At 43.2% G+C, this 22,984-nt stretch overlaps 1 protein-coding gene across 1 annotated transcript in view; it reads left to right on the top strand.

Moving 5' to 3' along the window:
• LOC122787719 (WD repeat-containing protein 62-like) overlaps positions 1-22,984 on the top strand; it is a 1,689,893-nt gene that overhangs the window by 397,299 nt on the left and 1,269,610 nt on the right. The window contains exon 7 of the mRNA XM_044054617.1: positions 19,412-19,601. Within this exon, the coding sequence (XP_043910552.1) occupies positions 19,412-19,601 (190 nt within the window). The remainder of the gene's footprint in view (positions 1-19,411; positions 19,602-22,984) is intronic.

Below are 22,984 nucleotides of genomic sequence, written 5' to 3'. Positions count from 1 at the left end.
CTTTGCCAGAGATGGTTTCCACCTGGCAACCTTGGGATTCCGGATTCTGGCCAAGGCTCTTGCCTTCCCTATTGTACTTTTTTTAGGCAATGTCCCAAAGACAAGTCTTCTAACATAAAAGATCAGTCAAAAAGCAAATCGAAGGTCATGCTACTTAATACTAGGAGCCTTAACCTGAAAATGCACTCACTGGAGGCTCTCCTCACATTGGAAGATGCTGACATCTGTGCAGTCACAGAAAACTGGTTCAAGGCTGTGGAGAGCATCCCTGCCTTACTGGGCTCTACCTCATTCTACACATTCTGACCCTAAAATGAGGTCAAGAAGACTAAGGGTGGTGGAGTCTCTATCTTCATTCAAGAAAAATACACCTCCAGACTGGTTTGCCAGCATGCCGCACTAGAACTACTCCAAGTTGGCAAGACACCCATCAAAGTTATAGCCAGCTATAGACCCCCCCCCCTCCATGACTCAGGACACCCACTCCTCTTACCTGGACCTACTTGACTCCATCAATATACCCCCTAACACCCTGACTCTTGGTGACGTCAACTACACCCCCCCCATAAACTGGGTGTACTATTCCTACACTAAGAATATCCGTTTTTTTCCTAATGCACTCACCCAACAATTAGATCATTAGTGAAAACCTCCAAAGCCAGTTATGAATCAAAACTAGCCTCTAAAACAAAGGGAAACCACAAAGCCTTCTTCAGGTACATCAGGGACCTCTATGGCAAAGCCCAAATTTGTTCAGAATTAGTTCTTAACGGTATCACTTACACTGATCCTGTTGACTTGGCCAACCTGCTAGCAGATAGGTTCATCACAAACCCCACCCCCTGTCTCCGCCAAAGGCTCATTCGCCATCCCCAGTATTTGTCCTGCACCTCACATCTCTGTAGATCAAGTGTTAAAGGCCCAATCCAAAGCAAAGAACACAGCTTCCATGGGAACTGAAAGTGTCTGAAGCTGTATTCTGCACCATCTCCAACAAGTACTAGCTTTGCCATTGAGCACCCTATTCAACCACAGCCTAAGTACAGGATTCATTCCAGTAGAGTGGAGAACTGCCATCGTCATCTCTTTGCACGAAGGTGGTGCCACTACTGACCCTGGAAACTATCACCCCATTAGCTTGACAAGTTTGATTTGTAAAGCCTTGGAGCATATTATTATAGACCTCATAAACAAGGACATAGGCAATCTCCAGGCACTTGACCCCACCCAGTTCGGATTAGTCAAGGGCAGATCTTGCCTGTTGAACCTGGTTGACTTTTATGAGGCTGTCACCAAGGCCCTGGATGAAGGAAAGTCAGTACATACAGCTTACCTTGACTTGGCCAAAGCCTTTGACACAATCCCCCACTCAAACATCATCAAAAAGCTGAAGCAAGTTGGCATAAATCCCTATGTCATCAGGTTTGTGGCCAACTGGCTTACTGATAGGACCGACAAGGTCAAAATAGGAGCCTCCACCTCCAACAGCAGACCTGTCACTAGTGGTGTTCCCCAGGGAGCTGTCCTGGGACCCCTACAGTTTGGCATCTACTTCTCAGAGGTCCAGGCAAAGACAAAAGGCCTGTGGTTGACCAAGTTTGCGGACGACTCTGTTAGGTGCTGTCATTGACTCCCCAAATGATGTTGGCATACTACAAGAGGGTCTCACAGCAACAAATGACTGGTGCAAAGTCATGGTTTTAAGTTAAACACAAAAAATATATCATACCATTTTGCAAAAACACATCACATACTGATTAACACATCAGTGGCAACCCCCAAAGCACACTGGTCTTTATTATATACTCAAAGTTTTATAACTTCGAATACCATATGATCGAAGTTATAAAACTTTGAATACATAAAACAAAATAAAAGAAAAAACCCTAAACTTAGGGTTGTAAGCAGGGGGCAAGCCCGCCTGCACCCGCCACACCTCCCGCTCTTTAAATATACCAACTCCGAGACCGCACTATAATGCGGTAAAGGGAATATTTCCCATTAGGTTACTTTTTTTTTTTTTTAAACTGTTCGAAGTTTTAGAACTTCGACCATATAGTGTTGATCATATGGTATTCGAAGTTATAAAACTTCGTTCATATAATATAGACCCAAGCACACAACCTGTGGTGAGAGACCTGGAATCTTGACAAGAATCTCACATTCGACCAAGTTGTAGCTAGCGGGAGTGGTCAGAAAAGCCTTTTACTTGGTTCATCTCATAAGTAAAGGGATTGCATCCAAAAAAAAAGGAGGTTATTACCTTTCTGTACTCTTCCCTCATTAGGCCAATAATTGAGTACAATGCCCTGTTTGGTATGTACCTCTCAAAACACATGTACCAGCTGGAAAGGCCACAGAAAAACCTCACAAAGAGAGTCCATGGCTTCCAACACCTGTCCTATGTGGACAGGCTCAATTCACTATCACTGTACTCTGTATCATACAGATTGTGCAGAGGTGATCTGTGTCTTGCCTACAAGGCAGTCTTGGACACTGCCCTACTAGAGATGCTCCATATCCATAAGTCTAACTCCTCACGTATTACCCGCTTGAAAAGACTAAATCTAATATGCGACATTAACAAAACCTGTTGGAGAGACAGGTTTGGCTCCCAGAGGCTGCCCAGTCTCTGGAATAGACTTTCCATACATGTCCGAGTACGTTGCTGACCCTCTTCAAGCGAAACATTGACGAGTGGATGGGAAACCACAGATTTGTCCCAGGGATTCCACCTGTGTCCCTCATTGACAGGGGCGACAGGTGCTGACTGAGGTTTCTTTTTTGGTAATTAATCTTTGCTAGGCTTGTAAGGGCCCCAGAGCCATTAGCCTAGTAACTTCCTATGATAAGATGTTTCGGATTTGAACTAGCTCTCTGTTACAGGTAGCGCAGCAACAGATTTTGCGTGCACTGTGCTGTCAGTGTGTGAGATGTATTCATTTTGAACAAATGGCTGCAGGGTTTCCTCTTGGCAACTTCTGTTCTTCATAGAAAATCAGTTTATCTGTATGGCTTTCACTGCTTCACAACCACATTTGGCTACATCTGTCTGGAATCTTACTGTAGTTTCACTCTCTCCCTTTTTATTTTAAAGCATTTAGTAATAATGCCTCTTAAGCATATTAACATTTTCGTTAGGATGGTGTCACAGCCTGTCTTGAACATCTGTCAGATTTCTAGCTTGTGCAATATGGGGGATAGTAGGAATTCCACTCCATAATCTCTGATCCTCCAATAGTTGAGTTGGCAGGAGATTTACAGTTTACAAAAGTTTTCTTTTTTCCATCAGGCCAAGTGTACATCAGTGTAGGAGTCCCTGTTAAAGTTGGATTTCTTAATGAGTCTGTTACAGTTTCTGCACTCCTCTTGAATTAACCATTCACTTGCACATGATTTTGACTAGAGTTCACCATGCTGAATTCTGTTTGTTGCAAAAATCACTTGAATTCCACATACTGTTAATCATTATTAGATTTTACCATGTTATTCTTGAAATGTGGTATGTAAATGCATTAATTGCACCTGTATCTGTTGACATCAGGAAATTTCAGATAATCTGTAAAGGTCAGAAACCCAGTCATCTGAAGTTGTTGATCTTCTTCCTATTCATCTTTGATGGGTTCGGTTCCGAGGGCGGCCTAATACCAAGCTCGCGTACACCAAAATCTCTCGAGCTAAGCTGCTACCCACAATGCCCTTCTCCCAGTTACCTCAGATCTTGTTTGCCGCGCAGCCATATAGCAGAGGTTCACCGAGCTCTCCAGCTAAGTGTTGTATTTTTTCAATTTTTCTGTATTTCTAAGTTTTTTTTCTCCTAAAAACTCTTCTATATCTTATCTCAACTAGCTCTACCCATGGGTATCCTCTTTATACCATTGTTGGTAAATGCCCTTCTTTACCCTTGTGGTATTCTTAATACCATTGTTGGTATTTTTTTCTCTTGTCCTTCCTTTCTCTATTTTTTCTTTTTTTGGATTGTTGAGTCGATATACTCAGTATGTCTGAAAAGAAAGGGACTTTGGGGTTTAAGCATTGCACTTCCTGCAATGGTAAACTCCCCAATAGCGACCTGCATGATTGTGTATATTGTCTGGGGATTTCCCACTTATCTGTGAAACCTCCCTGTCAGATTTGTATCAGTTTCCGTCAGCGGACACTGAATGAAAGGAAAAATAAACTTATTTTGAAAGGCCTGCTTTCTTCACCCTTTTCTGAGGCTTTTTCTGCGTCAGAGGTCTCAATCCCTCTGTCAAAGGACAAAAAAAGTCCTCATTCTGACCCCTCTTCACCAGCTGGTGATAAGGGCAAGCCTCATAAGCATAAGGCCCACAAGTCTTCCATGGAGCACAAGATCGATTGTCTCCTCGGCTCCAACCACCTCTGTTCTGAGTTTTGCTCCAGTGGTCTCTGCAGATATCGCGATGACTTCAACATCGGCGCCGCCCTTGGCACCAACTGCTACGGTTCTAAGTGCGACTTTGGCTCCACTCTTATTGCCTGCTATTACCTCTGCACTGATGTCACCCATCTCAGTTCCGAGATCGGTACTGACCACTTCTTCGGGGCCGATAATGACTTCCACTCCAGCTGTTTCCTCAGCTACTAGCCCTTTCTTGGCACTGATGGTTCCCCTTTTGCCTGTTTCGAAACTGGAATCCTCAGTGCCGACTCTTCCTACACCACAGACCCAGTACTCCCAGTCTTTGTATCCATTTTCAGGATGAGCCTTTAGCCCCTTTTTGGACTGACGTGACTCTCCCTCAGGAGTGTCAGTAAGGTCCACCAGGAGTCTGTCTGAATTGGATGTAGTGCACCTGTTCGATCAGCTGCTGACAGCAAGAGGGATTACAGATTTTCCTAAAACCCATTCCACTCCGGGTTTTGGGTCCATTGCCCCCTCGACTCCCACGTATTCTCCTCCCTTGGACCCTTCGGTTCCGAGGCCCATAGGTCTGACGTCTTTGGGGGGGAATCCTTTCCTTGGAGCTGGCAGTGACCTTCCCTGAGGCCCCTTTGCATTTTGGTTCCTTCGGAACCATCCCTTCGTCAATCTCATGCTTGGGGGGGGGTGGAACCCCTGGCTCCAGGTACGGTTCCAGTTGTTTCATCGATTCTGTCTTTGGATCCGAGGGCGACACCCGCCCTGGTTTTGCTTGAGGCTCCATCCCTGGGAGTGGGCCTTGCGGAGCAGGGTGTGACCCCGGTTCCGAGATCATCTATCTCGGTTCCAAGCTCCCATTCCTCTTCAGGCGGGCCTGCATTCCGGGTGATGGAGAGCTTGCTTGCTTTGGGAAGTGCTCCTCCTACGTCGGACTTTCCCCCCTCCTCTGTCTGAGCTGCAGCTATCACAGGCCACCTCCCTAGGACACCGAGAGCGCAAGCCTCAGGAAACCCCTGTACAGGGTAACCTCCTTTCTGAGTCTTCTTCAGACACTCCCACTGAAGAGCCACCTCAGAAACAGACATGTAAGAGAAAACACATGGACTCCCCGGAGGAGTCCCTCACTGAGGATATGGACTGCGATGATGGGGAAGGGTCCCCATGGTCACCCCCTGAAGATGTCTCCTTTGGAGACATCCTGGAAATTTTGAGGCAGAGGGGTAACTGGAAACCCTCCAACCCTTCCTCGGAGGAATCAGCATTCCTGCAGGCCTTCCCCTCTCGACCCTCTACTTCTTGAGTGACCCCCCCCCCACCGCTGAGTTAGTTCCACTCATTGTGCAGTGGCCGTGGAAGAACTCTGATACCATTGAGGCCATTCCCCGGAGACCAGACAAGATACTTGTCCCTCGAGAGGAACACTCCCATTGGTCTAGAGGCTTAACAGTAGATGCTATGGTGGTGGCGGCTGCCACAAAAAAGGACCTTGCGGAGGAAAGTCCTACTGTCCATCCACCCAACAGAGAGTCCCGGGTGGTGGAGAGATTAGGGAAGCGAGATTTTGCTTCAGCAACCCTTGCTATCAGGTCTCTGCATTATTTGGCACATACATTTTATGAGGCTCCAAAGAGATCTCACCTCTGAACTCTCTGGAACCCTCGCGGGTCAAGTTTCTGATGGGGCACGCGATAAAGTTGCGTCTCAGCTTGCTACCCTAGAGTCGATCTCCAACTCGTCCATTAGGTTGCTGTCCCATGCAACCAAAGGGGCGGCTAGAGCTGCGGGTGCAGGTGTAGTTATGAGTCGCCACGCCTGGATGTGCATTTGTGACCTCATGGACTCCTTTAAGTCTTCCTTCTTGAATGCCCCTATCGAACCGTTCACTTTATTTGGTTCTAAAGTGAAGGACACATTAGCCAGGTGCGAGCAGGACTTAAAAACCTTGTCTGCCGTTGGCCTATGTTTTTCCAAACCTCAGCGCTCTTTCTCCAGGAACCAGAGGAGTGGAAAGATATGGCACAAAAAAATCTCAGGGCCCTTTCCCTAGTGCACATGGTCAGGATTCCCCCAGAGGCAGAGGGGGTTCCAATAATGGAAGATGCCCCTTTAGGGGCAGAGGGGGTCCCTGAAATCAGGACTCCAGGGATTCTTTCTCTAGATGACCTTATCAGCACTTCTGAAGCGCTGCCCGATTGCTTTCCTCTGGAAGCAGTCGGGGCTCGTTTTTCTCTGCAACAAGCTGCCTGGCATTCTATTACAAATGATCAGTGGGTGCAGAGAATAATTTCCAGAGGTTATTACATCCCTCTAATCTCTTATCCAAGACCTCCAAAATGCCTTCCCAATGTTCCACCCAGTCAAAGGGAAGAAGCAGCTTCAGAAATAAAAAAGCTGTGTCAAAAACGAGTCATCCAACAAGTCCCCCCAAACCAGTGCGGATCCGGTTTCTACTCAAGATTCTTTTTGGTGCCAAAAAAGACCGGAGACTGGAGACCCATTTTGGATCTCAGCCAACTAAACAAATCCGTAGTTCAGACCAAATTCTGCATGGTCACTATACAATCCATTCTCCCACTTCGGGAGGGTGTGTGGATGTGCTGGCTAGGTCTCCGGGATGTGTATTACCACATCAAAATGGACAAATGCTCCAGGTGTCTCCTTCGCTTCCGGCTGGGAGCCAATCATTACCAATTCAGAGCCCTGTCATTCGGTCTCCCAACGGCCCCAAGAGTGTTCACGAAATGCCTAGCAGTAGTAACAGCTCATTTGAGACTAGAGGGATTCCAGGTGTTTCCGTATCTAGACGATTGGCTCCTCTCCTTCCCCACCAAGCATCTACTGGTCATGGCCTTCTGCTACACTCTGGCACTGGTGGAGTTTCTAGGCATCACAATACACTGGGAAAAATCCAAACTTCATCCTACCCATCAGTTGGAATTTATAGGAGCAGTATTCAATACTCAAACAAGCCAAGTCTCTCTCCCTCCTCACAGACTTAAGAGATTAAGATTGCAAGTACAAGTGATACTCTGTCTGCAAGGGAAGATCTACAGGCTCTGGGGTCTATGGTGGCAGCTATCCTGATTGTTCCTCTGCCAAGATTGCATATGAGACTATTACAGTGGCTCCTTTTGTCCCAGTAGATATCCAGTCTCCATCCTGTAAACTCACAGATCCTCATCACCAGTTCCTGGAAACAAGATCTCCTCTGGTGGATGAGAACGGACGAAAATCTTTGGTGCCGCCCCTTCCAGACTTCCCAACCCAATGCCACGGTGACCACAGATGCTTCCATGATAGGGGGGGGGCCACTTCCAGGGAAAGACAGTCCAAGGCACGTGGTCCAGCTTGGAGGTCAACTTGCATATCAGCGTCCTGGAGTTAAGAGCTGTGCTGTTAGCGTTGCAGGCACTTTATCCGCTCCTTCCATCGGGAACGATTGCAATCCAGTCAGACAATATGTCTGTCATCTGGTACATAAACAGGGAGGGACCAAATCCTATCCCTTATGTCACGAGGCCATGAGAATTTGGCATTGGGTGATGGCTTCCAACCGCTTTCTTATTGCAACGCATATCCCGTGGAGCTCCAACATGATTGCAGACAGGCTGAGCAGATGCATCCTCTGTCCACACAAGTGGTCTCTCAGCCCGAACTTGACAGCAGAACTCTTCAGCTGTTGGGGCCAGCCTTGCTGCGATCTTTTTGCTTCCCCTTCAAACAAAAAATGTAGCAGCTCCTTTGCCCTCTTTCCCCCAGATGGGGAATCACCAGAGATGCTTTGACTCGCGATTGGCCCGTGGGTCTCATCTATGCTTATCCTCCGATACTTTTGATACCCTGATTTCTAAAGAAAGCAATCCGGTTGAGATGCAAAGTAATCTTCATCGCCCCTTTCTGGCCTCGACATGTGTGGTTTCCCTTCCTCTGACCTTACCTATTACAACATCCTTGGATCCTGGATACTCATCAGGACATGATATTTCACCCACAAGGTCTGACTCCCCCAAATCTGTCCCCTCTCAAGCGACAGCTTGGTTTCTCCACTTCCATTAGTCGCCAGGCAGGAAACCCTCTCCTCACCTGTTCGCTATATTATTCTGGCCTCCCATAAACCATCCACCAGAAAATTCTACAGAGACAAGTGGAAAAGGTTTACTATCTGGTGTAATAATCACATGCTAGATCCTTTTACAACTCCTACAGTTGATGTACTCCAGTATCTTTCTGAATTGCTTGACAATGGGGCATCAGCTTCTACTATTCGAGTACATTTAGCAACTATTTCCAATTTCCACAATGGTTCGGATGGCGTCCCTCTTATCTCCACCCGACTTTGCAAGACCTTTCTCAAGGGAGTTTTACATAGCAGACCTACCTGTAGAGACATGGAATCTCTCTTGGGTTCTACAGTCTGTCTCTCTCTCTCCCCCCCTTTGAGCCTGCTGCGACATGTGATCTAAAATTCCTGTCATGGAAATCATTTTGGTAGCGGTCACATCAGCCAGACAGATATCTGAGTTACAAGCCTTATGCATCAAGAGCCCATATCTAATCTTCCATAAGGACAGAGTAACCCTTCGTACTAACCCATCCTTTCTCCCCAAAGTGTTTTCCGACTTCTCTGTTAACCAGTCCATTGAGCTCCCTGTGTTTTTCCCAAATTATTCCAACAGGGGAGAATACTGCCTACATTCATTGGACGCACATAGACAGCTAAGTTTCTACTTGAACAGGACTAAGTCCTTCCGCAAGTCAGACTAGCTTTTCATTTCCTTTTCTGGCCCAAGAATGGGATGTGCTATATCAAAAGTTACTTTATCAAAATGGCTCAGAGATTACATTACTTTTTCATACTCCCTTGTGAATGAATCTAAACCTGTTCAAATCAAAGCTCATTCAACTAGGGCCATTGCAACTTCGGTTGCCTTTCACTTCAGGGCTTCCATGGATGACACTTGTGCAGCAGCCATTTGGGCTAAACCCCATACCTTCATCAAACATTACAAATTGGATGTGGTCTCCAGGGGAAGAGCGGGCTTCGGCTCAGTGGTTCTCAGGAATGTTCTTCCGTAAACGCCACCCAGGTTCTCCAAGTAGCTTGGGATTCTGTCCCATCAGTGATGACTAGGAAGAAGATTAACAACTTCAGATAAAGAAGTTATGTCTTACCATAAGTTTCAATCTGTGTTGTTCTTCTTCCAGTCATCACACCCTCCCACCATCCCCCACCAAAGGCTCCTGGTGGATCTTCTGGGTCCTTGTGGTGTTTCAGGGTTTCGCACAGAAATGGCCTCCGTTTTTCTGTTTTCTGCTATATGTTGCATGCAAACTCGATTGGAGGTAACTGAGAGAAGGGCATTGTGGGTAGCAGCTTAGCTCGAGAGTTTTTGGTGTACTCGAGCTTGGTATTAGGCCAACTCGGAACCGAACCCATCAGTGATGACTGGAAGAAGATCAACAACTCAGATGGAAGGTTATGGTAAGACATAACTTCTTTTTTTTCTCACATTGCTCTGAGGTCTTCATGTAATTATCTGTTGTCCTTTATTACTTTATGATTAACATTGCACACTGCATAGCTGTAGACTTTTTGCTGTATTTGTACTTATAATTTGCAGTCAGTATAAAATACCGTAAACCCCTTTTTATACACTTCGTTAGTTCAGAATATAACTGATGTATTCTTGCGCCCTTTCCTTCCCTAGCCGATTAGGCAATGTTTATCATCTCATGAATGGCAAATCTTGTATGTAGCTATTTTCTCCTTTAAATGAAAAGTAGGGCTGCATTTCCTTTATAGCAGATTTTACTTCAGGCTACCCTGCTGTAGCCACGTCTGAAAGTAAGTGTGCCCATGTCATTGTTAAAACAAAGCTGAAACGTATTTAATAGGTAATGATCATTTCTCACCGGGCAAATCATGTTGTATACATCTTTTTCTGTCTTCCGTTTTATAACTGTCATCAGCTGCAGTGTCTTATACAACAACTTACTGAGTATAATGGCTTATGGTCTATTTCAACCAACATCAGTATATTCATGTACCTTGTCACAACCACATACTGTGACCAGGTCACATAGCTGTCAGTTTCTTTGCTCAAGAGCTCTAGACAGAGCCAGACATCCAAGATGACTGCATTCTGAGTAGCAGGCTGATTAGAGCTTTCCTAGTATAAGAACTGAGAAATTGTTAAACCAGTTAAAGTTTTCAGTTTGGATAAAATTCAGTTACTGGCTAGTAATTACACTTCCTGGATGTCCGCAAAGAAGGAATTTGGAGAGAGTAAGTGAAAATCGACCAGAAAAGAAGCTCTGAGTGGAAGAACCCTGCTGTTCAGCAAAAAAACAGTTCAGTTTCAGCTTTAGTACAGGAGATATCCTTCAGTATTCTTGGGAAATGTAAATAAAATCAAATGTATGTAGATGTGTAAATAAATGCCACATAGAGGAATATATAAAGCCAAATGACAAAAGACTGAAAAAATAGGACAAACTTTAATTTTTTGCATGTAGTTTTCAGAAGTGAAGGCCAGTGTCAAGGGCCTCTGGCATACCAAGTTTGCAGATAATTGTAAGCTTGGAGCAATGATAGAATCCCCCCCAAGATATTAGCATCTTACAGGGAGGTGTAACACTGAAAAGTGACTGGTGCCAAAGCAAAAGCTTGAAACTCAATGCCAAGAAATGCATAATAGTACATCTGAAGTAGTTAACCTCATTTGATCATCAACCTGTGGGTTACGGATCCGAGCTGGCAGCTTACCAAGCTAAAGATCCGAGCTCCAAGCTCCTCCCCCTTACTACACTGCAACCTCCTTCCAATCCCCAGATCTCGATTACCGCGGCTTCGCCAGCACGGGATTCTGGAGCTCCAGACAGGTAATAGGTTATTCAGCTAACTTTTTGATCTGTGTGTTTTGTCTAAGCGCTAGAACATTTAATCCCTTTCCTCACTTTACCCTCGGGTTTTGCGTCAGAAAAAAAAAAAAATTAGTGAAGGAAAGTTTTAGAACTTTCACCCAGTGTAGGCCTCCCCTTCCCGCCCTTGTGTGTGTGTGTGTGTGTGTGTGTGTGTGTGTGTGTGTACTTGACTGCTTAGCTTAGTCTGTCAAGATATGTCGGAATCTCAAAAGCTGATGTTTTCTAAATGCACAGAGTGTGGCCATAAGCTGTCACCGGCCGATGGTCACACTCTGTGCGTAGTTTGTCTAGGGGTTCCTCACCTAACATCGAGCTGCAAGATGTGTGCAGCATTCAACCCCTGGGCCCTGCAGGATCGCAAGACCAAGCTGATTCTGGCGGGTCTTTTACCTGCAGAATCAACCACCTCTTCTACAGTGTCTTTGTCAGCCATGGCTGTGACTGTTCAGGCTTTCGGCCCTCTTCCCCTGTCCTGGGCTCACACTCCCACCTCTAAACAGGGTGAGAGAGAGGCGAGGAAGGACAAACACAGAGAAAAGGAGAAAAAGAGAGAAAAAGAGAGAGATAGAGACAAGGAGAGGGGTCGCAAGAGGCAAGCGGACTCTGATCTGTCACCCCCCCCCTGCTAAAGTGGTCTCAACTCCGGAGAAAGTTGCTAGGCCATCTTCCCCTCTGCTCTATTCTCCCCGGAGCCGGAGGAGGAGGCTCGGCCTGCTTCGAGGTCATCCTCGCATTGGCCCTCCTGTCCGGTGTCTGTGGTGTCCTTGAGATCCACAAGGAGCCTCTTTGAAGCTGAGATGGACCGGATGATGAGAAGGTTCCTGCAAACTCAACTGCAGATAGGAGTATTGCTGCCCCCCCCCCCCCCCAGCTAGAGTGGGGAGTTCGGCTCTGACATTTGCCCTGATAGCTCCTTCTCTGATCCACCCTTGGGTTTCGGAGTCCATGGATCTGAGGAGCCCTGGAGTCAGGGGGGTTGGCACCAATGGTTCCTCCAACCTTGACGCCAGCCATGCCAAGTTTGGTTCCCTTACCCTGCGGTCTCATCTTCTAGCTCCGCCCTGGATTTTGGATCCCATTCCGGATCTTATTCATCATCCCTCTGGAATTCCTCCTCCGAATCTGGACAGCCTCAAGCTCACAGCTTGGTTGCTCCTGTTCCATTAGTTGCCAGGACTCCCGGTATCTCTTCCCCATTTAAATTCATTCTGGTAGCGGCACACCAGAAAAGTTTACAGTAGTAAATGGAAACGTTTTTCCATTTGGGCTTCGCAGAGACATCAGGATCCTTTTACCGCTCCAGTCCCAGCGGTGTTGGACTTTTTGTCTCATATTTTCCAGCAAGGGGCCAGCTCTTCCACAGTCAAATTCCAGCTGGCGGCTATTTCCCATTTTCACATAGGGGAAAAATTCAGGTTCTCTAGCTGCTGCCAGAATTTGCAAGACATTTATTAAAGGTACTTTTGTTCTGAGAACTCCTGTCAAAAATCCTTCCCCTCCATGGGATTTGACATTGGTTCTTCAGGCCTTAGTTGCACCCCTGTTTGAGCCTGCAGCATCAGTTGCTTTGAAATTCTTGTCATGGAAGACAGCCTTCCTGATAGCTATCACTTCAGCCAGGAGAGTGTCTGAGCTTCAGGCGCTATGTATAAAACCCCCATACCTAGTTTTTCATAAGGATAGGGTGTCTCTCAGGACTAACCTGTCTTTTCTTCCTAAAGTTGCTTTGGAGTCGAACATTAATAAGTCTATTAACTTGCCTGTATATTTCCCTAATTTTCAAAATAAAGGGGAATACAAACTTCATTTGCTGGATGTCCACAGGCAGTTACGTTTTTACTTGAATAGGTTCAAGACCTTCCGTAAATCTGATCAGATTTTTGTTTCCTTTGCTAAACCCTTTTTAGGAAAACCACTTTCAAAAGTGACTCTTACTAAATGGATTTCGCTTTTTATTTTACAAGCATATAAAGAACTTGGATTACCAGAACCAGAAGGGGTTCATGCTCACTCTACCCATTCCATGGCTACTTCTGCTGCATTCTGGTCCAGAGTTTCCCCTGGATGATATTTGTTCAGCAGCTACCTGGGCCTCCTCTCGCACTTTTATTACTCATTATAAGTTAGATATGGTGTCTAGAGGAAGAGCTTCCTTTGGCTGTGCAGTGCTCCAGAATAACCTTCCCTAAGGGCCTCCCAAGATTTCGGGTAGCTGGGGACACTGTCCCACAGGTCGATGATCAAATTAAGTTAACTACTTCAGATAAAGAAGTTATGTACTCACCATAACGTTCCATCTGAGTAGTTTGAATTCATTTGTCAGCAACCTTCCCTCCCTCCTTCCTCCTGACCTTGGTGGTTATTTCTCTGTTTGGGCTCGATGTCCTGAGTTTGACGAGCCTGGTGTATATGTTTGGGTCAGGTTTTTGGTATCTTAGGTTGTTGTGTGTCACGTGTTGGGTGGCAAACTCGATCTGAGGATTGAAAGGAGGTTGCAGTGTAGTATGGGTAAGGGGGAGGAGCTTGGAGCTCAAATCTTTAGCTTGGTAAGCTGCCGGCTCGGATCCGTATCGGATCCGTAACCCACAGGTTGCTGACAAATGAAGTCCAACTACTCAGTTGGAACGTTATGGTGAGTACATAACTTGTTTTTTTTTTGGGAAGTTGGCCACCCAAGGGAACTAGCTCATTGATAAAATACCCTTAAAAGTAGAAACAGAAGTTGTGGGTGTTCATATACAGCTCAAATATTATCTTGATAGGATGAAGGGTGTCCGGCAGAAGGAGAGGTTGTTTGTGGGTTTCATTACAGGGAAGCAGAGTGAACCATTTTCTATGCAAATGCTTTCCTAATGACTAGTGAGCTATATCTTAAGGTAAGAATGGATGGGACATGTCAAAAGATTACACCACTGGAGCATTGTTTGCATCCACAAGTTTCTTATCACATCCTTATTTCTGAGATGGCTACATGGTCCAACAGCCTCACATTGTCTAAACATTACAAGCTAGATTTTCAGTCCAAGAGCAGAGGAATGTTTGGGACTGCAGTGCTGCAAGAACCATTTAGATGGATCCAGTAGGGCAAACCTTCCAGTTGTCTTCCAGTCAGTTTTTTGTTTTGCCTGCAGGTATCTTCCCATATGTCAATAAATACAGTTGTGTAAAATCTTGCCATAACAATAGATATCCTTCTCTTCTCCGTTGCAGTATCCAAAACAGAAGGAATCTCCTACCCAGGACAGCCTGACACTCGAGCAGTATATACAAAAGCCTAATGATCTTGTATGCGCCATATGTCACACTTGTGCTCCACACACAGAATGTAGGGCATAAAGGGGACGTATGGACGCAACTATCCACAACTGAGTTGCCCCAGAATAGAACAGTCTCCACAGGGCAAAGGAGTCCATGTACACCCAGGAGGAAGAAATGCAGAAGAAAAAAGGGAAACCCTTAGCAAGAAGGGAATCTAAAATGAAAACCAGAACAAACGAGGGAGGTGAGCAAGGGAGCAAATACAAAAGTGAAGAGAAAGACATCTACTGTTATGGTAAGAATTTAGACAACTGTACCATGTCCTCCTATATCACTGCTGCAGTAGTCTAAACAGAAAGAGTAAAGCTCAAGAAACAGAATAGGCAGTGGAAGGCTGAGAAGAGTCCTCAACAAACCCACATAAAATGGTTTCAGCAAAACCTGCTCTGGTCTTGAAACCATATGCAACTTATAATGCTTAGTAGAAGACCAGGTAACTGCTTCAAGGATGGAATTGGTGTCCAGTCCCTTGATGAAGGCATCAGAAAAGGCAGCAGCCCTAGTGGAATGAGCTCTAACAGAAGTAGACAGACTTACCATGAAAAGATTAACAAAAGTAGATGGCCTTGGATATCTAGAAGGAGAAGGTTTGCTTAGAAACAACCAAACCCAATGTCCTGGGATGAAAGGAAACAAAAAGGTGATCAGAGTTATGAATGGCCTTAGTTTTATCCAAGTTGTACTTCAGCTATCTGTGCAAATCCAAGGTATGTACACCCTCTCACTATCATACTGAGGAGAAGGGAAAAGGGAGTTGTACCAACTGATTAAAGGACAACTCCTTTACTACCTTGGGCATAAAAGGATTCGTACCAAGGGACATTCTCTCCCTGTGAAAGAAACAAAGGAGGAATGGCCTGGAGCTCAGAAACCCTCCAAGCAGAAATAAGAGCCAGCAACAAAACTGTCTTCTAGGTGCAAAGTTGCAAAGAAGCAGAATTTGCAGACTCAAAAGGAGCCCGAGTCAGTTTTTCCAAAACAAAATTAAGGTCTCGAGGAGGAGGAATAGGTTTCCTTGGAGGCCTAATATGCAGGATGCCTCTGAGAAATTGTTTGAACTCAAAATAAGAAGTCTAAGAAGGATTCAAGGGCAGACAAGCAGAAATGGGGACAAATGGTCCTTTACAGAAAAATAGGCCAGGCCAACTAGCAAAAGTGGTGTTCGAACTGGCGGCAAAGAAGTTCTCGGTAGTTGTGTCCGTATGTCTCTTTTATGCCCTATGTTCTGTGCGGGGAGCATAAATGTAACGTATACACATACAAGATCATTAGGCTTTTGTATACTGGCCGAGCGTCTGGCTCCCCTGACCAGGAGATCCCTTCTGTTTTGAGTACTGCAACAGTGATATAGAAGGACAGTTTTTGTTCAGCAATGATCCATATGAAGAACACGGTGCAGTTCTGTTATTACTTACAATAACTGTAAGCGTTTGAGTAGGATCACTGTTGTAGTACTGTAGCTCCTTCCCACCTTCCCCTATGATCAGGCCTGTTTCTAGAACAGCTCAATATTCTTGGGGGGAGGGGTGTGAGCCAGACATAGATGGCTTTCCTTTTCCCTGTCTCCACTTGTAGACCTCCCTAGCACCAAAGGAGAGGGATCCACAGGTGAACTCTAATTACCTTTTAACAATACTAAAAAGTTCTGTCCCCCACAAGGCATATCCTTGGCATTTTCATCTGGAGAAAGGAACAGGCGATGGTGTAGGCCAACTGCATTTTCATCTGAAATGCAAGCTTGTACACTTGTGTAGGGGAGGTGTCAGCCTCACCTGCTGTATAGATTTCTTGGGGTCAGGCCATTTAGGCAGACGTCTGCCTGCATCTGATTCCCATGTGTAAGGAATTGCACTGCAGCACTGATCCTACTCAACCATCTGTTATAGTGAGCTCTGTCACACAGCCAAATGTTTTACCATATCATTTCATATGTGCAGATCCTTTTTTCCATCCCTGTGTGTGTGTGTGTGTGTGTGTGTGTGTGTGTATATATATATATATATATATATATATATATATATATATATATATATATATATAATACACACTCTCACACACACACACACACACACACACACACACACACACACGTGTGTGTGTATAGCTATAGATATTACATATACATACATCCATTGTACAGTTTGTATAGGAGCAGTACTAGGCATGCAATCACAGGAACCATAAGATGCCTAGATGTACACCTTTAAGTGGTCACACACAAGTTTTTGACACCCTTTATGAATTCTTAATAATGCCCACCTCCCAAATTAACCAGGGCCATACATGATAACCCTGCTGAAAATGTACTTGTCCAGCCAATCAAGATTAGCCATAAAGACAAAAAAGTAGTACTTGCTTGACCTGTAGTGGTAACTTATTCCATGGGCTGGAAATGCTTTGAGTTAAAAGCTTACCCTCTAGCGAATCTTACTGATTTGTTGGTTTAGATTTAGGTCCTAATGTGCGTATTTGTAGAGCTACTGGTTTTGCAAATAAATTGTTGGTCAAATAGGATTGAGTTTTGTGCCTTGAAAAACATGACATTGGTCTCTTTCATATGCTGTCCTGGTATGATGTGACATTATTGTACGCAATGGAGGAGAGGATTTGTCTTCTCTTAAACATGGATGCTTCAGAGAAGGGTAACCAAACTGAGTTGTGAACTTGTCTGTCTTTTGTCACAACTGGTTTACCACGCAGCTCTTTCTGGAAAGGATGGTGAGGCAGAGAGTAAGTGGATTTCAGCTTCATATAACCAAGTTTTATCAGAAAGTGAAGAAATTTTAAAGCAAAAATGTTGAAATTCAGTTAATGCTAATTTCAGAATGTTTAAAGTAGGGGGCTATCACCTGGTGTTGTGGCTTTTGCCTTAACTGATCCCCAGCCAGCCTGTGTTGAGTTGCAGGCCAGGATGCTGGAAGAGATGGCAGAAGGGAGTGATGAGAGTTCATACCCAAGACCAGATCCAGTGCATTTGTTAGAGTTTCATCACAAGTGGGATCATCGAACAAGCTCATCGACAGTTACCATTAATTGCAACTAAAATCAATAAAAAAGCAATCACAAATGTAAACAGGTTACATTTGTGATTACAAAAAGAAAAACAACTTTTGCTTGGGGGAGTTGCTTTGCCCCCCCACACACACACACACACACACACACACACAGCTGGAAATTAAATAAACTGTCTCCAAGGTCGCACAAACACAAAGAAAAGAGAAAGGCCTAGGAATTATGTAACTGTCAATATAACTAAGTTAGACCATTACATAATCGGACCAATGGTACCACCAATGAAAATCCATTGTTTCAGCTTGCGATGAAATGCTTGCAGCAGTAACTCTTATAACACTCACATAAATGTGTTTGTGTGTGTAAATTTGGGGGAATGTCTCACCACAAGGGATGTAGGGGGGCTTAAATCCTACAAATAACTAACTTTTGATGTTCACTGATATAGCTTTTCAACTACTCAGTTTTGTCTCATTGTGACTCACTGAAATTTTCATCTCCAAGTCCCTGTGAATCATTTATATTTGCATAGCTCCTCGATTTGTAGGGTGTATGGATACAAGGCAGTGTTTAGGCACTATAGCTTTAAGATGCAAGTGGGTGAAAGTATGCATCTCCTGAGCCTCAGCATAGCAGGCATTGCATTATACTTGCAAAAATTGAGCCATGCACGATGATGACCTTAGCTCAGTGGCTCTTGCTTCCCTCTACTGGGTTACTAGTTCTCTTTACTGGAATGAGAAAGAAATTGCTCATTGAGCAGAGCTAAATAATCGTGGAGGAGGAGAGACCTAAAAAAAATTGTTTATGCATGTTTGTATGTATTCTTAGAGATGTTCGGTTTCATGACTTGAGTTTTTCCCCAACTTACTAACTCTGCATCTTTGGTCCAGTGTACTTACCCTGTATTTTCTGTTCCCGTGCCTAACATTTAACTTCACCTTTGTATATGAAAATATAATTAAACCTGTATGGTACTGACATCTAACACAAAATTTGGTTTGGCTAATTAACTGCTTTAATGTAGCACTGTTTATGCTAGGGGCTGTGCTGTGTGACAGAAGGTTGAGAGCACTTTGTCATTATTTTGACAAGCCTGAATGTGCATAGGTGTTGTAGTATATAGAGGAAAAGGTCTTGGCAGTTTACCAACTTTAACTGTAATGCATTATGCCAGATAATTATTTGTCACTGCCTTGTGAAAATGCCTGTAATATGCATGAACAGATGATTTTGAAATGTAAAATTAAAAGCTATGTGCATCATTTTTGTAGATGGGTGATAAGATACTAAGCCGCAAGCCTCTGCCTGCTTATTTGTGGGCTCAGGTTTCTCATAAACTCCAGTTTTCTGGCCCATGTCCTGAAAAGCCTTCTTTGTTTTAATATGTCATAAGCAATAGTTTTTGCATAGTAGCTGAATAATACAATGTTGGAGGAGGTGCAGTGGTAGTTGGAGTGTAGTGCTTTGGAATGTGCAAGCTTTGGGTGGTGGTGGTGGTAGCTTTGGAGGATCAGAGGTGGTTGGCTGTATGGTAGCTAGAAAATAAATGCTACATTGAAATACATTTTATGTCCTTGTCATGCCCAGTTTTTGAATTTGTTTTGCATGTTATTGCATGCTAAAACCCAGTAAGTATTTATTGTACTGATAATGTATGTGGCTATAAAACGAACAAGTTTTAGATAGCTGACTATACATTGTTAGTTTTATTCCTTTATGTAATTAAATGTTGCATTTTAAAACATCTTTATTTTTATTTTTTTCTTTTAGTCACCTTTTTACGAAGAAGGTTGGTGTTACGTATCCACATACCATTGCTTTGGCATTTGATCCTTGCAACAGTTGGCTTCTGTGTGTCTACAGTGATCATAGCTTGTATATTTGGGATGTTAGCGACACTAAAAAAGTAGGAAAGGTGTGGTCTACTCTGTATCATAGCTCTTGTGTCTGGAGCATTGAGGTAAGTAGGTTGATTCTTAGTCTAATTATATGACAGACTTTTTGTCCTGTAGAAGTTTTGTACTCCAGTGAGCCAATGTCTAAAAGGAAACATGAAACTTTGTGGGAGATTTAAAAAATATATAATTTAAGTAATAAAATAATATATTGGTTTCAGTTTATAACAAGAGTAAAGTTAAATTAGTTATAAATGGTTGCTTAAGTTAAGACATGGGATGTCCAGCAAGTAGTATTTTATGTGCATTCATTATGAATCCAGTTGCTATACAAGGTGTTAAGTATGGTTAAAGGAAAAAAACAATAGATTGATAGGATAATGAAAGAAAAGTACAAAGAAAGTTGGGATAAATTTATTAATTTGTAAAGAGGGAAGAGGATATTTAACTTTTGAAAATCAAATATTTCATATGGAAAACCAATATAGGTAATATAGAAAAAATAGAAGGGAATGGTATGTAAATATAATGAATAAATATTATAATGTTTTTCCATGGAAACATTTAGGAGAAAGAAGCAAGGTTAGGGAAATGTGAGAGATTTGTTGAATGTACAGATATTTTGTGGAGATTAGTGATAAGTAAGCTACCAGTAAAGGCAAATATGTCACATAAAAAGATAAAAGAAAGAATTTGTATTAAATCTGGTGAGGTAGAGACTACTGAACATGTTTTTTTTGAAATGTGAAATATTAAAGCAGTTATAGCAAAAATATGTGAAAATGAAAATGTAAAAGGTTTGAAAAGTATACAAGATATAAATATGGACATGACAGAATATGCATATTACGGTGATAGAAAAGAAAGTGATTTTAATAGTTTAGACAAGAAATTGTTTTGTATAATGTGAATTATTTGGAATGAATGGATAAATGAGATAATATGTAATGGAAAATGGATGTTATCAGAAATTTTGAAAAAAGTGATCTTGGTTATGGAAAAAGTGGGGAATTAATAAGGTGAATAAAAACTAAAGAATGAATTACAAAGGAGATTTGCAAGTCAAAAACCATAAATATTTGTAAATAATTGTAAATAATTTGTACATGTTGTATGTAATGTACATTATAGATTTTAATAAAGACCCCCCCACACACACACTCGTCATTTTTGCAAGTGAGTCCCATTTTGAGAAAGCACTTCTTGTTTCCATTTCAGGCGCAAAGGTGGCCTGGGGAGACACAAGGAGGCAGATTGAGAGAGAAGGAGATGATGGAGTGATGAAGGAAATAAAGGAGAAATTAAAGATTGAGACCAGAGAATGTGTACAGAATTCTGAAGAAATGTTTCAAAGAAACCTGTTTGATGGAGATGAGTCAGCAAATGATGGCACATCTCATTTCTAAGGGTTTTGCATCCAGGAAGAAAGAGGTCATTGTCTCCCTCTACTCTTCCATCATTAGGCCAATCATAGAGTACAATGCCCCATTTGGCATGTACCTCACTAGACACTTGCAACAACTGGAGAGGCCACAAAAGTACCTCACAAAGAGGATCCTAGGCCTTAAACACTTGCCCTATATTGACAGACTCAAAAAACTCCAACTATTCTTTCTCATATCGCCTGCTTAGAGGCGATCTCTGCTTGACTTACAAAGCCATGTCTGACCCAGCTCTGTTAAAAATGCTACATCTAAAGAAATCCCAATCCCTCCGCACCACATGCTCCAGAGACCACAACCTCATTACCACAATCAACAGAACATGCTGGAGGGACAGGTTCATAACCCAGAGACTGCTCCTGCTATGGAATAGACTTTCCCATGCATGTCAAGCAGAGCACCTGACTGGCCTTCTTCAAGAGAAATCTTGATGAGTGAATGGGAAATAGCAAATTCACTCCGGGGATCACTCTAGTGGCTCTACCCGACAGAGGCACTAGGAACTAAGGTCTGGTGGCACAGTGCCAGGGAAATCCTATGGGCTAGGCTTGTAAAGGCTCCAGGGCCGTTTTCCTAGTACACACGTATGAACCCATGTGTAGTCTCTGAAACATTTACTTTTGCAGTTAGAAAATGAGACCTTCTTGTGGTGCTGTCATTGTGCAACATATGTTTTTCTTTTAATTATGCCTGTTTTATTCATTTGAAATTCAGTGTTCATGGTCCATGTCACATGATGGCAATAGGCATTGGACATTTTCTTTCATGTATACCTCAGAACTCACATCTTAAAAAGGGTGTTCATATACTAGTTTTTATTCATTTGTTTTTTAGTAATTGCCTGAGGGGTTCAGTGTTCTTGAAGCCTCTTCATTTGGCTGCATCTTCTAAAAAAAAATGCCTGTATTCTGTCTGCCTTTACAGCAGGTGAACACCAGATGGCAGTAGATATTTAGATTTTGTATAAGAGCAGATTGCTCTGGCAGATGAGTAACCTTTCTTTTTCTAAATTACCTTTCTCCCCAGTTCAGCTCATTGTAGTAGGGGGTTCAATACAGTATCAGCAGCTTATAGTCTGTGTTATGGCTCTTGAAGTATTTTCTTCAGTTATTAAAAATATCCTATTAAATTTGTTTGACACTGGAGGAGATGGTGTAGCAATAAGTGCACAACTTCATAAGGAAGACTTGCACCACTTAAAAAGTATTACACAGGCGAAAGGGACTCGGGAGAAGTAAATAACAAATGTTAAGCAACACAATGTGACCAATGTAGTACATTTACTTAGAGTGCTAGGGGTTAGTGATGACTTAGGACTGAGGAGGAGGAGGCATTAAAAGCGCTATGATGCGTCACCCAAAAAAATGTTACTTCTGAGAAGTGTGAGGACAACAAGAAGAGAAGGAAAGGGTAAGCAGGGTTCGAGTAATAAGATGCTTCATAGAAATCAGAGAGAGACTATTATAAAAATTATCACCAGCTAGCATTTGTTCCTCTAATTTAAAAAAAAATAACTATGAAAAATTGTAGAAGAAAGATATGACAATAATGAAAAACAAAATGTGGAAAATGTACAGGTGGGATCTACAATGCATGCTTCTGATTGAAATGACAAGGAAGGCACAACTACAAAGAAAGCAAGTAATAGCGAGAAGAGAAGGGCATTGCTTATGAGTATATATCTATAAACTGTGTCTGTATAAGGAAGAAAGCTAAGAGAAATGGAACTCAGACTGCAAAGCAATCCTCTAACAAAACCAAGGGAAGATGATCATTTTTGTGGCAGCTTTCCAGATGCATTATTTACACAGCTGACTGTGCAAGTGTAAAGCACCCTTCAGAAGACAGAATATTTATTATTAGAAAGAAATCCTAGTTGTAATACATTGCGTTCTAGGAGGGATAGACTTGAGTATTATGTGTGTAAAGGAGGGATAGACAGGTCGACTTTGTTTTATCGAAGTTTCAGAACTTCGAAACCCATATGTCCAAGACCATATGATCAA

Source organism: Protopterus annectens, chromosome 1.part0 (assembly GCF_019279795.1).
Source record: "Protopterus annectens isolate FY-2018-M chromosome 1.part0, PAN1.0, whole genome shotgun sequence".
Lineage (NCBI taxonomy): Eukaryota > Metazoa > Chordata > Ceratodontiformes > Protopteridae > Protopterus > Protopterus annectens.
The sequence above is the reverse complement of the archived record's forward strand: the minus strand, read 5'-3'. Positions and strand labels throughout refer to the sequence as shown.